The sequence below is a fragment of the Salvia splendens genome, chromosome 2 (genome assembly GCF_004379255.2).
Source record: "Salvia splendens isolate huo1 chromosome 2, SspV2, whole genome shotgun sequence".
Taxonomy (NCBI): domain Eukaryota; kingdom Viridiplantae; phylum Streptophyta; class Magnoliopsida; order Lamiales; family Lamiaceae; genus Salvia; species Salvia splendens.
The window spans coordinates 549,584-562,856 of NC_056033.1; the positions used below are offsets into that span (position 1 = coordinate 549,584).

Sequence of the window (13,273 nt, forward strand, 5' to 3'; positions counted from 1 at the left end):
AAAAATTAAAAAGTGGGAAAAAACGGTTATAATTTTTTTGGGAAGCGAATTTTTTTTTATTATTTTTTATCAGTTTTTTTAATTAAAAATCATTTAAAAAAAATTATTTAAACCCAACGGCTATGCCGTTGACGAATGAGGGCGCGCCACGTCAGCTGCTCGCTGGCACGGCGTTGCTCGATGCATCGAGCAGCGCCGTGCCAGCGGCGCGAGCGCAGCGGCGGCGGGTGGCGTCCGTGCCAGCGGCGCGGACGGCGGTGGCGAGCAGCGCAACCGTTGCGGATGCTCTTAGGTTGTGTTATAATGTTTATGTACACACTTTCTAACTAATGCGCTCATTTGGTTCTCATTAATTGTTTCATTTCAATTTTATTAGAGACGGATAAGTGAATCATATATTTTACTTACTCATTTTCCTATAGTAATTATAAAATTGATACTTTTATATAAAAGCAACACTTATATTTCACTAAATTCTTTTTCACTTTTCTTAATAAAATTAAACAATTTCTCAAAGTTAATAGGAACTGAATGGAGTATAACATAGCGTGTGAATTATTTGTTTTTTATTCACCATAATTTATACTCCTTGTAGGAAATTGTCAGATCATCTCGAATCATACATCTCGAGCAGAGGATATTACATAAATTTGGATTTAGGTGAATTGAGATGGAAAGAATGGTGGCCCAAATAAAAGTTGACGCAAATCCGTTTTCATGAGCAGTGCAACATATAAAACCTCCATCATCATCACACCCACACGTCTCAGAAACTGTTACCACACTCCCAAATCCCACTACGATTTTCATTTTCTCAACTTGAAAAGCAGAGAGATACCAGAAACAGATTGAATCGTCCACAATGACTGAGGTAATAACAACAATAATCTCGTCTTCCGTTTTCGCAATTGATTTTTGATTTTGATTCAACTTTCAGCAGAACAAAACGAGCAAGGGCAAGGAGCAGAAGAAGGAGGGAACAGAGAACAAGAAGAAAGAGAGCGCCGGCAATGTCAGCGTCGTGCTCAAGGCCAACCTGCACTGCGAAGGCTGCGTTTCCAAGGTTTTGAAGTGCATTCGCACTTTCGACGGTAAATTCACAACTCAAATTTCTTCAATTATTTTTGTTGAACAAGTGGTTGCGTGAACAATAATACAGGTGTGGACACAGCTAATATCGGCGACGGACAGATCACAGTCGTCGGAAAGATAGATCCGGCTAAGCTCCGGGAAAGGGTGGAGAAGAAGACTCACAAGAAGGTTGAAGTGGTTTCGCCGCAGACCAAAAATGGAGAGAAAGCCGAGAAGAAAAAGGAACCGCCACAAGAAAAAAACACCACCAATGCCGAAAAGTCCGACTACAAAGAGGTATTGTTGCTGTTCATCAAAATCAAAACTCATTAATTGCCATAATTGTTTTGTTTTTGGCAGCCTCCGGTGACAACGGCGCAGCTGAAGGTGCACCTACACTGCGAGGGCTGCATCCAGAAAATTCGCAAAATCATAGTCAAGACCAAGGGTCAGATTTCTCATCTCCATCTCTTCAAATTGATTTTTCACGGCGGCTGAAATGTGCATTTGGCGACGTCGTTTACAGGTTACAGAGATATGCAGATCGACAAGCAGAAGGAGATGGTGACGGTCACCGGAGCCCTCGACATGAAGGCGTTAGCCGAGGTACTGAAGAAGCATTTAAAGAGGGAGGTACAAATCGTGGCGGCTAAGAAGGAGACCGAGAAGAAAGAGAGCGAGAATGGGAAAGGGGGCGCCGAGAAGGGAAACGGCGGACTCAAGGCGGAGAAGATGGAAGGGAATAACAAAATGCACTTCCAAGTTGGGTATCCTTACCCGGATCCGTTCTACAACCCGTATGCATACGGATCCACCCATGCCCCACAGCTTTTTAGCGACGAGAACCCTAACGCTTGTAGTCTCATGTGACTACAATTTTTATTTCTATTGAAATTCAGATGCATTATAAATTTATTATGGCCTAATTCACATCGAATCATTCTAAGCAACTTTTTCCTTTTTCAAATACCTTTACCAATTGCATATTAGTTTAGTTAGAAGAATCAGATAAAAATTCCTATATGTAATAACCCCATCAACATAGAAGAAGGATATCATCTCATATTGATTACATATACCCCATCAACATAGAAGGAGGAGATCATCTCATATTGATATGCCTTATATGGAAACATATCAGGATGTAGCCTTTAGAGCAATCCTCTCATATATGATTACATGATACGAGCTAGCCAGTCAATCGTGTGGATTTGTGCAATCGTCTCTTTGTCGGCCTATGTAGCTGGAGCCAGGAGGAGGAATGTTGTCCTCGTCCTCGAGAATCAACTTAACCCCATTGTTATTTAGGGCATTCACAACTGCCCAAATCTTTGTGCGGTTCTGGAAGCCTTTCTTCTCGATTTCCTTGTTCACATTGACATGAATGCCTCTGCCCTGGCCATGTTCGAGACCATCTACTCTGAGCCTCATTGCCAGCACTTCTCCAACAACTGCTGCAGCCTTTGCATTACAAGAACGCCCACATTCAAGTGAGTTTTTGAGAGCGTGTTCAACTGTTGAAGCCGTCGCAACTATTCGTCCATTGTTCCTGTCTACCACATTTGCTGTGATATATTTCAATGATATGAAGAGTCTCAACACATATCTCTTCAGCAATGTCATCTGTGAATATTACCTCTGTAACAACAAACAACAAATATCATGTGAGTAGGAGTCAATAGCACTCACTATAAATACTTCAAACCAACATGGTCATATACACCGGAACCGGATCTTGAAAAGTATTCAAGCAGCATATCAAACAAATACTTATAAACTATCTATGGAATGAGCACAAAACTTAGCATAGTACTAAAAAATTGCTAGTTGTTAAAGTCTCTTAAACATAGTACTAGTAATTTTCATCAGTGTTTCAAAACACCAGTATTAGTTTACCTCATAGCATATGCAAAGCTAATTTTCCGGCTATACAATCATTTTGACTCGTGATTCACATCAGATTGCAAATTACAACTTAGGACAAAAAAAATTAAAATGGAATTTATACTATACCTATATAACAACAAAATATGAACTTGACCATGATATGAGTTTTACAGATTAACCGACAACATTTGTCAGTTTAAGGAGCAAAGTGTACTTTAAACACATTAATTACCACTTATCTATTTCCAGCTGAAATAGTACCAGTTTTTAACAAGATCATAATAGAGAAAAAACATCATTCGAAAATACACCTTAGAAATAATTTTTTAGTTAACCGAAACAGAAAAGCTTCAAAATAACTGATCGATTGGTCGGTTATAACCAGATAGAAAAATCGGGATATGCAGCAATTGCAGGGGCTGAATTCTTAGTTAACTCATCAATTAGGCATTTAACCAAACATGTAGAGTGCACAAACTACGTATTAGCATTGTTTGATGCTCTAAATCACTATCTTTTGCCTCTATGATTCTCAAAAACTTCACAGAACCACCATACTCTTGGTAAAATACAGCTACTCACAGCTTTAAAATGTCCACACAGATTCAATATCGAATTTCAATATCCAAATATAACAGCTTTAAGAACTGATCCCGCATCAAATGTCACAGCGAGAAACAAAGGCTTACTCTAACACGAAATGCGTTTCAGAAGAGGGTTGAAAGAGTTCTCAGCGGCGCAGGCGGAGAGATATGTAGGCACGCCAGGACGAGCGATATGGGGAACAGATTAGAGACGTGGTTCGATTTCCATACAATTTCAGTAAAATATAATGGCCCAACTTTGATGGGCCGAAAGCCCATTATTTTTTATACTACTTTTTTCCGGTTGATTTTTCGTTGGAATTCGTCGCAACACTATATATTCACCATTCCCCCAAACCCAAACCCAAACCCAAACCCTTATTCTCCTATTACTCTTCAAATTCAAAGCTTTGCCGCACTAAGCTTTGGCCGAGACTAAAGGAAGCCTTGCGGAACCCTAGATCTCGCTGCAACACCTTCTATAATTCAAGGTTCATTACCAATTCATTATCTAGATTTTTTTTTCGAATTCATTCTCTTGTGGTCGGAGAATTGACTTTTGGTTGGCAGATGGTGTCTGATGCGAGTAAAAAGAAGGCGGCTCAGAAGAAGGCTGCCGCCGCTGCTAAAAGAGGGGGTAAGGCCACCGCATCCAAGGTGGCTGCGCCAGAAAACGGTAGCAGCAAGGTTGATAGTCTGGCCAATGGAGTTGGGGATCTTCACATATCTGATCGGACGTGTACCGGCGTTCTCTGCTCCCATCCTTTGTCAAGAGATATTCGGGTGAGGTCTCGATCCCCTGTTTTCTGTTGAATTTTCTTGTAATAGATTTCCCTATTCAGTCGTTCGTGTAGGATGTTTTATGCCGGTTGATTTAAAAGGATTTTTGTTTTCCTCTCGATTTGTGTTGGCGAAATCGTGCGCTCTGTGTATATTTATGTGTTGTTTATAGACAAATAGACCAGAAACAGAAAACTGTAGCTCCGTTTCTAATGCATTTTTCCCGATTCATTTTGAGTATCAATGCCCCATTGCATTATAAGTTTACACCTATGAACGGTGTTGCATGCAGCTGTTTAAATACTATAGGTGAAACTTGCAAGTAGGTTTTGGCCGTAAAGATGTTATATCATCATCACATTGCACTTTGTGATGTACTTATGGATTTCTAAATGTCTAAATGTGCTTAAAAACTAGGTGTTAATGAAATTTAACTTCCTGAGCTCAAGTTTGTAACATTAGTATCATGTTAATTGGATCATTGGGATTAATTTTCCATAATTAGCTAAAAGTATTAACTAGCTATTCTTTGGCAAAACTTAACCGTCTAGTGATATGGCTTCTTCATCTTTTAAATATTTTATAGTGTAGTGTGACTAGTGTCTCATGTTTAGTTTATTGTTGCTACTAGCTTGGTGCACCTAGATGAGTGCCTTGTATATCCAATAAGTTCAACCTTGTAAGGAATGCTCTGCGTAAGGTAAATTGTGTACGAATTGTCCCTTCACTGTGCAACTGATATTTATATTTTAGATTTGGATAATCATATACCATCCCATGAAAGTATTCTGATATTGGGTTTGCTATTGGGTTATGCAGATAGAATCACTTTCCCTGACTTTCCATGGCCATGATCTTATTGTTGACTCTGAACTGGAATTGAATTATGGCAGGTATGCAGTGTTCCTGGATTGTATATGGCTTCTTATTTTTATAAAAACTTAACTTGTACATGATGTCTGTTGCCTCATGTTTGCAGACGTTATGGATTGCTTGGTTTGAATGGTTGCGGAAAATCTACTCTTCTTGCTTCGATAGGTGCCCGTGAGCTTCCTATTCCAGAGCACATGGATATTTATCACCTTTCTAGAGAAATTGAAGCTTCTGATATGTCCTCACTTCAGGCCGTCATAAGTTGTGACGAGGTGCGCCTGAAATTGGAGAAAGAAGTTGAAATATTGTCTGCCAAGGTATATTTCTTTGCTAATTAGTTGTTGTTTTTCTCATAGTAATAGCTTATTGCAACATATTTCATTGTATATATGTTGATATAGGATGATGGTGGTGGAGAGGCCCTTGAACTCATTTATGAACGGTTGGATGCTTTGGATGCAGCCACTGCTGAAAAGCGAGCTGCTGAGATTTTATTTGGTCTTGGCTTTACCAAGCAAATGCAAGAGAAGAAGACACGTGACTTTTCTGGAGGCTGGAGGATGAGGATTGCTCTAGCAAGAGCTCTTTTCATGAACCCAACCATATTGCTGCTTGATGAACCAACAAATCATCTAGGTGTGCTCAGTAGATAGCATGGCCTTTATATTTATCTGCAATTGCTTGATCCATACACAGTTTATTAGCATGTTCTTTTGATATTTTGTTTTAGTATTCACTTTTTAATGGTCACAGATTTGGAGGCATGTGTCTGGTTAGAGGAGATGTTGAAGAAGTTCGAGCGAATTCTTGTTGTGGTTTCACATTCCCAGGATTTCCTGAACGGAGTATGCACCAACATCATACATATGCAGAGTAAGAAGATAAAGCTCTACTCTGGAAATTTCGACCAGTATTGCCAAACCAGATCTGAACTTGAGGAGAACCAGATGAAACAATACAAGTGGGAGCAGGAGCAGATAGCTTCAATGAAGGAATACATTGCACGGTTTGGTCATGGATCTGCTAAGCTTGCGCGTCAGGCCCAGAGTAAAGAGAAAACTTTGGCAAAGATGGAGCGTGGAGGTCTTACAGAGAAGGTGGCCCGGGATAAGGTCCTTGTTTTCAGATTTACTGATGTTGGAAAGCTCCCTCCTCCTGTTCTTCAGTTTGTGGAAGTGAAATTTGGCTACACTCCTGATAATCTCATCTACAAGAATGTTGATTTTGGTGTTGACCTTGATTCGAGAGTGGCACTGGTGGGACCTAATGGTGCTGGGAAAAGCACCCTGCTAAAGCTGATGACAGGGGATTTGGTTCCTCAGGATGGCATGGTTCGTCGCCATAACCACTTGAGGATCGCACAGTTCCATCAGCATTTGGCTGAGAAACTTGATGTGGAAATGTCAGCCCTCCAGTATATGATGAGGGAGTATCCCGGACATGAAGAAGAGAAGATGAGAGCCATAGTTGGAAGGTTTGGGCTCACCGGCAAAGCACAAGTGATGTCTATGAAGAACTTGTCTGATGGGCAAAGGAGCCGTGTGATCTTTGCATGGCTAGCTTGGAGGCAACCGCACATGCTACTGCTGGATGAGCCAACTAACCATCTGGATATTGAGACGATTGACTCACTGGCGGAGGCACTTAATGAATGGGATGGTGGGTTGGTTCTTGTTAGCCACGATTTCAGGCTGATAAACCAGGTCGCGAAAGAGATATGGGTTTGCGAGAATCAGGCCGTGACTCGGTGGGAGGGAGACATCATGGACTTCAAGCGGCACCTAAGGGCGAGAGCCGGCTTGTTGGACTGAGGTGAGATGGTAGTGTATGAGGCAGAGCACAGGCAGAGCTAGTTTTCCTCGCATAGCTATGGTGTGCTCGGGCGGGTATTCTGTCCGGTGATGATGCCTGTGTAAGTCGCGCATTAGGTGAGGTAGATGTGAAATGGGTGCTGGCTGCTATATTCTGTGTCATGCCCTGGCGTCCAAGAGGCGGAGGTGGCTTCTCCCCCTCCACTAATATTTTGATTATTATGCGTGTTCTATAAATTTTGATGTACTGAATTTCCATTATCATCCTTGAGAGTTGAGACCATTACTGTTTTATTCTACTTGTATTTTTCTTAATAAACATATAATGACTGCCAACTTATGGTTTTTTTTATGCGTTGTTGAGGATTTGGAATATTCTGTTTGAATACGACTGCTATTACTGTTTAAAAGAACCTTGTTTACTTTCATTATGTGTGTGTTTACAGCTTCTTTTATTTAAAGTACTCTCTGTCCCTAAAAGTTTGTCCCATTTTTTCATTTCTCTTCTTCCCACAATTTGTCTTATTTCACTTTTTATCATTTTTTGTTAGCGAATCTTATATTCCACTAATTCATTTCTACTCACATTTTATTATAAAATTAATATATAAAAGTAGGATCTAAAATACAAGAGCATGAGTTTGTGTGTTTCTTTTGTCAATCTGTTGCAGCATAAATAGAAAATACTACAAACTATGAAAGAACATAAAAAATTTAAATTTCGAAAAAAAGAAGACAAATGCTCCCCGATACACCTCCAATGAGTCTAAATGGGGTATGCTGTATGCACTTGCCCAAAAAGTGGTCAAATTCCCAACTTTGCAACTATCTTTATTAACAGAAAAAAAAATGTGGAACTTACAAATGTGTCACTTAAAGTGATACGAAATGAGTATCTGGTAAAAATCAACATGTTTTAACGACGGTCTGATAGCAATCCCAAGCAGAGCCCCCCTGGGGCGCCCATTGCTCCGCCAATATCCCCTCAAGCTCAGTCGGGGAGCAAGGCAGCGTGAGCGCCCCATGGTGATGGAAGCCATACTCCTCGGCCGCCTGCTCCAACAAGCGCAGGAAGGAGGGACGGGTCAAGAAACTCAAGGGCAAAACGAACCTCTTAAGGTCGTCATCTTCGACCGCCATCACCGCGAAGTGCCCCTCCTTCACGTCCTCCGGCACCCATTTCTTTCGAGGAATCAAACTTTTTTGTAGCATTTTCACCACTATTTTCAGCTTTACAAAACCGCCATTTTTCCTTTTCACGCTTGCTCTTGCTTTTGGCATGTTTGTTAGATTGTGTTTCTGTTAAGCTACAATGATGCGTGTACAAATATATAGAGAGAGGTCTAGATCGAATTAATAATTAAAAAAAAAAAAGAAAAGAAACGAGAATGTTGATATTATGTTTTTGTGAGTGGTGGTAATAATTTTCCGCTTATAAAGCAATCAATTGTAATAATTAAAATTTTAAAATTCGGTGAAAAACAAAACCCGTGACAGCTTAATTTGTCCGTTATATAAGTACACGTACTTAATTTATACTCCATTTCATTAAAATAAGCTCCGTACTTAAGCTGTCGGTATTACTCATTTCTGCCTAAGTTTTTTTGTCACAAAGTTTTTTAATACTACTGATTATATAGTAATGAAAGTTGCCAAAAAAAAATACTTCAGTACTGAGAAAAAATTTACTAGTCAAGACACACCAAGGTGTCATTATGACATGGCATGTCTACCCAATAATTATGTGACAAATGGAAAGTGATTAATACTCAAACTAATCATACATAATATGTAATTCACTTCTTTAGAAAAAGGCCAAAATATGGTAACACCTTTTGAACTTCCTATATATGAAAAATATGCATCCATGTATATTCACATAATTTCGTGATTAGTCTTCTGAACAAATTCATTGAAATTATTTTAATTAACTTAATTTTGTTAATCTTTATGATATTAAACATGATGTAAAATATTTTAGATAAAACTTAATTTTCATATGATATTACTGTAATTAACTTCTTTTTTAATTTTCATATGATATACACTTTAGTTACTTTTAATTAATCTAATATTATTAATTTTCACATGATATTAATTGTGATGTAAAATATTTTTGCGCATATTTAAAATATATATGGTTTAGTTTTTTTTTGCCATTGCACATCATTAACCATATGAATGATTAGAACATTATAAAAAAAAATAATATTATTACATCAAATATATCTATATGGTATGAAAAAACTCCAAAAACAAAATACAATAGATCTACTCATGTAAAAATAGCAATTAAATTCAAAATTAAAAATAATTAAAATAAATACTAATCGTGATCACATTAACCCTTTCAAAATTAGTATATAAATAGTTAATATAGTATTAAATATCTGTGTACATCATAAATGAATAAATATTACTAGTTCAAACTTAAAATTATGATAAAAGTCTTTCAAAAATATTTTCTTAATATATACGTTGTATATGTGTGTGCATATGAATGCATATTTGAGATTTGTAGGAGTATATAGGAAGTTCACAAATATTAACATATGTAAGTATTTTTCCAAATAAAGTTAAAGTCCCATTAGGTGAGATTAGTTTAGGTGTCAATCTATTTCCATTTGTCAAATAATTATTGGATAGACATACCATGTCATAATGACACCTTGGTGTGTCTTGACTAGTGAATTTTTTCTCCTTGAGTACTATAATTGTCACTTTGGAGTGACTTAGTTGGTGAATGTCAAATTCATAACCACATTCTAGATAAAGAATTTTAAACGCAGACAATATTACTTCAAAATACAACTAGTATAAATTGTTTGTTGGAATAAATATTCCATGAAAACATATACTACCATTTATTTGGACTTTTTTCATTATTTTAAATAAGTCAACTAAAGTTTATTAATGTTTGATTTAATTGTACTAATTGAGATAATTACATGCAGAAGGGCATGCATGTTCGTGTAAAAATATGAGATAAAAGAGAGGAAATGCAATTGCAATAGTAGTTAAGGAAAATTGGGAGACCATTGCACATGATTAAAGTTTGATAGTTTCATGAAAGGTCACTATTAAGCAGTCAATTCGGCAGGCCTTATATCGAACACAAATACTATTGTAGTTGGCATCAAATAAAAGTGTCGAATTTTAGTTGGGAGAATTTTCATCCATTTCTTTTGTGGTCAAGAATTCAGGAACCCCATGTTACATATATGCATTTCTCATCTTATATTGTTTATGTTGTTCATATTTTTGGCTGCCTAATTATATTATGATGGCAAAAACCTGTAGCAGCTAGAATGCATATCACTTCTATTTAAATTCCTCAATTTTTACTTATAATTTATTAATAACATTTAGAACCAGCCCTACTATTTTATTAAGAGTGGAAACATTAATTATGCATCCAATATAATACTATAATATGACGCCAATAATACTAATAATAATATTGTGAATAGATATGATTTAGAAACAGAAATAGCATATTCGATAAAAAAAAAAAACAATTATACTACTAGTAGTATTTATATTGCTATTCCGGTGGCTTTAATATAACAAGTGAGCATTTAAAGTATCAAAAAGTGCACGTAGTGTGTGTGTCTAATCTAGAAACGTGAAATGTAGTAAGATTTCATGTAATTAATTAATAGGATTGTGTAGGTTTCGGCGTGGATATACAACTATCAACTTATTTATACTCCATATTATTAGAATTTATAGACAAAAACTTTTGACCATTTACCAAAGAATAACCTATTTAAGTCGACACATAAAATACGCCTTCAAGTTGCATGTGACCACGATTGTTAATTAATAGGCCCGTGCGTGATGCCTGACATTTCACTCAAGGATTCTAACATAGCCCTCGAAATTTAGGACACCCACAAAACTCGATGCAAAAATTCGTTATAAAATTAATGAATTTGAGTTAAGCCTAACCTCTCATTGCATGTATAGAATTCTTATTAGATTGACTTATTAGGTACTCAATAATTTTAAGTTGAGTTCAAGTTGGTATGGGTGACTGATAAACTCGTGGTTTAGCAAGTATTTTGGATGTTTAACGTGAATATTTCAGTGTTTTTGTAGCATACTACTTGAGTTTACATCCATTATTCACTACATAAGTGTTTTGACGAGTTTGTCAAGTGTTTGGAGCTAAAACAGGTGAAAATGACTTGAAAACGAGCTTGAAGGAAGAATCGCCTGACCGGGCGCGCTTCAATGCGCGACTTTCGTATAATAGCCATAACTCTCTCATCCGGACTCCGATGGGGGCGTGCAAGATACTCACGCGAAGCCCTTTCGAAGACGAAGACAATGCTTTTGGAGGATTCCAGAGAAAACGCCCGACCGGGCGATTTTTAAGGGGAAAACGCCCGACCGGGCGTTTTGGTCGCGAACTCCAGAAAGTTCGCCCGACCGGGCGTTTTGGCGACTTAAAATCGCCCGGTCGGGCGATGTGTTCTGCGAGATTGAAATTGCTATTATTTCCGCCCCGGGTATAAAAGGAGACCTAGGTTTTCGACCTCAACATATCATACACGCCCCATTGCAGCTTTTGAAGGTTTGGAGAGTGGAATTGAGAGGAAAGGCGTCCCGATCCTCAACAAGATTGAAGACGAAGACGAATTTCCGTTCAATCCACCCTTGGGAGTATTTTCATTGGTTTTCATGTTTTATTCAATGACTATGTTTATTCTTATGTTTTTGAGTTGAATATGAGTAGCTAAATCATTTGTAGAGTTTTGGTGAGGACTACAATGAACACTTGTGATTAATTCAATAGCTTTTGATTACCTATGCTCTTGTGATTATTTTGCTTCATTCTTGTGCCTTTCAATTCAATTGCCTAGCTAACAATTGGATATATTGACCTAGTTTTGAGTAATCGAGAGATACCTAATTAGGATTGATAAAAGAATGAACAACACCTAGATAATTTGCATTCGAGAGAAGGAATTCTAGAGTGAGGGCGTGAATCTTTTGTGTATAGGTGTTAATTGTGAAGTATTAGAAGGAGACTTCAATATTAATAGTTAATCAACGGGTTGAGTGCACTCGAGAGGGGGCTTAGCCTAGAATAGCGATTGTCCTACTAATCCTAGAGACTTCAACGGGTAATCAAAGTTGTTGAGTTGTTTACATTGTGGGTATTGTAGTCGGATCCAAAGCTCCACCTCGTTCTCTTATTTGAAACTTTATCTTTTGTCTTTTGTTTTACTTTGCTTATGTTCATTAGTTATTTACCAAAACCAAACATTTGCTTTGTCTAAATAGTAGTTGAAATCGGTTCGTGGTACTTGAGTTTACACAATTTATCTCTGTGGGATACGATACTCTTGCTTACTTTGTGCTACACTAGCCCCGTACACTTGCGGGAATTTCTTGTGTTAAAATAAGTTGAGTCAGTGACCCATTACAAATAATGTTTTTATTTTAATTATTTTAAGAGAAATTATCATTTAAGTCACAACTTTTAATTGATTTTTGGTTTATCTCACAACTTATAAAATTAGCTAATCAAACATAACTTAAAATTTTTGGCGATTATGTGGTGCAGTGGACGCCCATGTTTTCCATATGGACAAAAACGTTGTTTGTGTGGTGAAACTTTAAGTCATGGGACAACTGCGAAAGTGCTATAAGTTATTAGTATGATTTAATTAACTAACTTTGTAAGTTGTGGAATATACCAGAAGTCAACTAAGACTTGTGATTTAATGCGCAATTTTCCTTTATTTTAATTAATTTTATTTTATTGGTTCGTGTAAATCAGATTTTATCGTGTAAATGAACTACTTATATAAATAAGGTTTAATCATGTAAATCGTGTAATTTTAGTTTCAATCATGTAAATCATGTTTGTGTTGTTATCATGTCGTTTCAATCCTTATTATATATCATGTCGTGTATGAGTTAGGTTTGGGTTTGAAGGTAAAAAAATTGGTTCATGTTCGAGTTGAGAGTTTCCTTAACAAGTCGGGTTCGGGTATCAACGACCTAACCCGCACGATTTGTCACCCTTAATTCAACAAGACATTTCATGGTTTCCAAACAAGATTTTTAAATTTTAAAATAAAAATTCAACTTAATTTATAAAAAATTAACAAATTTATATTTTCATTATGGTCTATTGATAATAATAATAGTAAAACAAAGAAAAAATAAAAAAGATAGAGAAATGAATCAGATAGGATTAAAGCAACAACATGTGAAAATTCCTAATTCTCAAATTTAATTTGAATAAAAATA

At 37.0% G+C, this 13,273-nt stretch overlaps 4 protein-coding genes across 5 annotated transcripts; 2 read left to right on the top strand and 2 right to left on the bottom strand.

The window, feature by feature from the left end:
- Positions 1–631: 631 nt before the first annotated feature.
- Positions 632–1,984, top strand: LOC121762898 (heavy metal-associated isoprenylated plant protein 3-like). 2 transcript variants are annotated; one of them, XM_042158922.1, is made up of 5 exons: positions 632–871; positions 938–1,091; positions 1,160–1,368; positions 1,432–1,519; positions 1,598–1,984. In XM_042158922.1, the coding sequence occupies exons 1-5, from the start codon at positions 863–865 to the stop codon at positions 1,939–1,941; spliced, it is 804 nt and encodes a 267-aa protein (XP_042014856.1). In that variant the 5' UTR covers positions 632–862; the 3' UTR covers positions 1,942–1,984. The 2 variants fall into 2 exon arrangements, with proteins under 2 accessions (XP_042014856.1, XP_042014864.1); XM_042158930.1 differs by having other exon boundaries at positions 1,172–1,368.
- Positions 1,985–2,078: 94 nt separating this feature from the next.
- Positions 2,079–3,751, bottom strand: LOC121762911. Its single transcript, XM_042158943.1, has 2 exons — positions 3,648–3,751; positions 2,079–2,709 (listed from the first exon to the last, which is right to left on the bottom strand). The coding sequence occupies exon 2, from the start codon at positions 2,692–2,694 to the stop codon at positions 2,269–2,271; it is 426 nt and encodes a 141-aa protein (XP_042014877.1). The 5' UTR covers positions 2,695–2,709; positions 3,648–3,751; the 3' UTR covers positions 2,079–2,268.
- A 161-nt stretch (positions 3,752–3,912) lies between these two features.
- On the top strand, positions 3,913–7,416 carry LOC121781461 (ABC transporter F family member 1-like). Its single transcript, XM_042179201.1, has 6 exons — positions 3,913–4,033; positions 4,113–4,325; positions 5,142–5,215; positions 5,302–5,512; positions 5,597–5,831; positions 5,949–7,416. Exons 2-6 carry the CDS (start codon positions 4,113–4,115, stop codon positions 7,004–7,006), a joined length of 1,791 nt encoding a protein of 596 aa, XP_042035135.1. The 5' UTR covers positions 3,913–4,033; the 3' UTR covers positions 7,007–7,416.
- Positions 7,417–7,912: 496 nt separating this feature from the next.
- Positions 7,913–8,287, bottom strand: LOC121793093 (auxin-induced protein 10A5-like). Its single transcript, XM_042191291.1, has one exon. It carries the CDS (start codon positions 8,285–8,287, stop codon positions 7,913–7,915), a length of 375 nt encoding a protein of 124 aa, XP_042047225.1.
- Between the last annotated feature and the right edge of the window lie 4,986 nt (positions 8,288–13,273).

What these genes read in the sequence shown, in the direction of transcription:
- LOC121762898 (XM_042158922.1), top strand. An exon ending in GTGCATTCGCACTTTCGACG is followed by an intron (nt 1,092 to 1,159) that starts GTAAATTCACAA and finishes ACAATAATACAG; the next exon opens with GTGTGGACACAGCTAATATC. An exon ending in AATCATAGTCAAGACCAAGG is followed by an intron (nt 1,520 to 1,597) that starts GTCAGATTTCTC and finishes CGTCGTTTACAG; the next exon opens with GTTACAGAGATATGCAGATC.
- LOC121762911 (XM_042158943.1), bottom strand. Translation starts at nt 2,694, where the DNA reads ATGACATTGCTGAAGAGATATGTGTTGAGACTCTTCATATCATTGAAA.
- LOC121781461 (XM_042179201.1), top strand. Translation starts at nt 4,113, where the DNA reads ATGGTGTCTGATGCGAGTAAAAAGAAGGCGGCTCAGAAGAAGGCTGCC. An exon ending in TTGAAATATTGTCTGCCAAG is followed by an intron (nt 5,513 to 5,596) that starts GTATATTTCTTT and finishes ATGTTGATATAG; the next exon opens with GATGATGGTGGTGGAGAGGC. An exon ending in TGAACCAACAAATCATCTAG is followed by an intron (nt 5,832 to 5,948) that starts GTGTGCTCAGTA and finishes TAATGGTCACAG; the next exon opens with ATTTGGAGGCATGTGTCTGG.
- LOC121793093 (XM_042191291.1), bottom strand. Translation starts at nt 8,287, where the DNA reads ATGCCAAAAGCAAGAGCAAGCGTGAAAAGGAAAAATGGCGGTTTTGTA.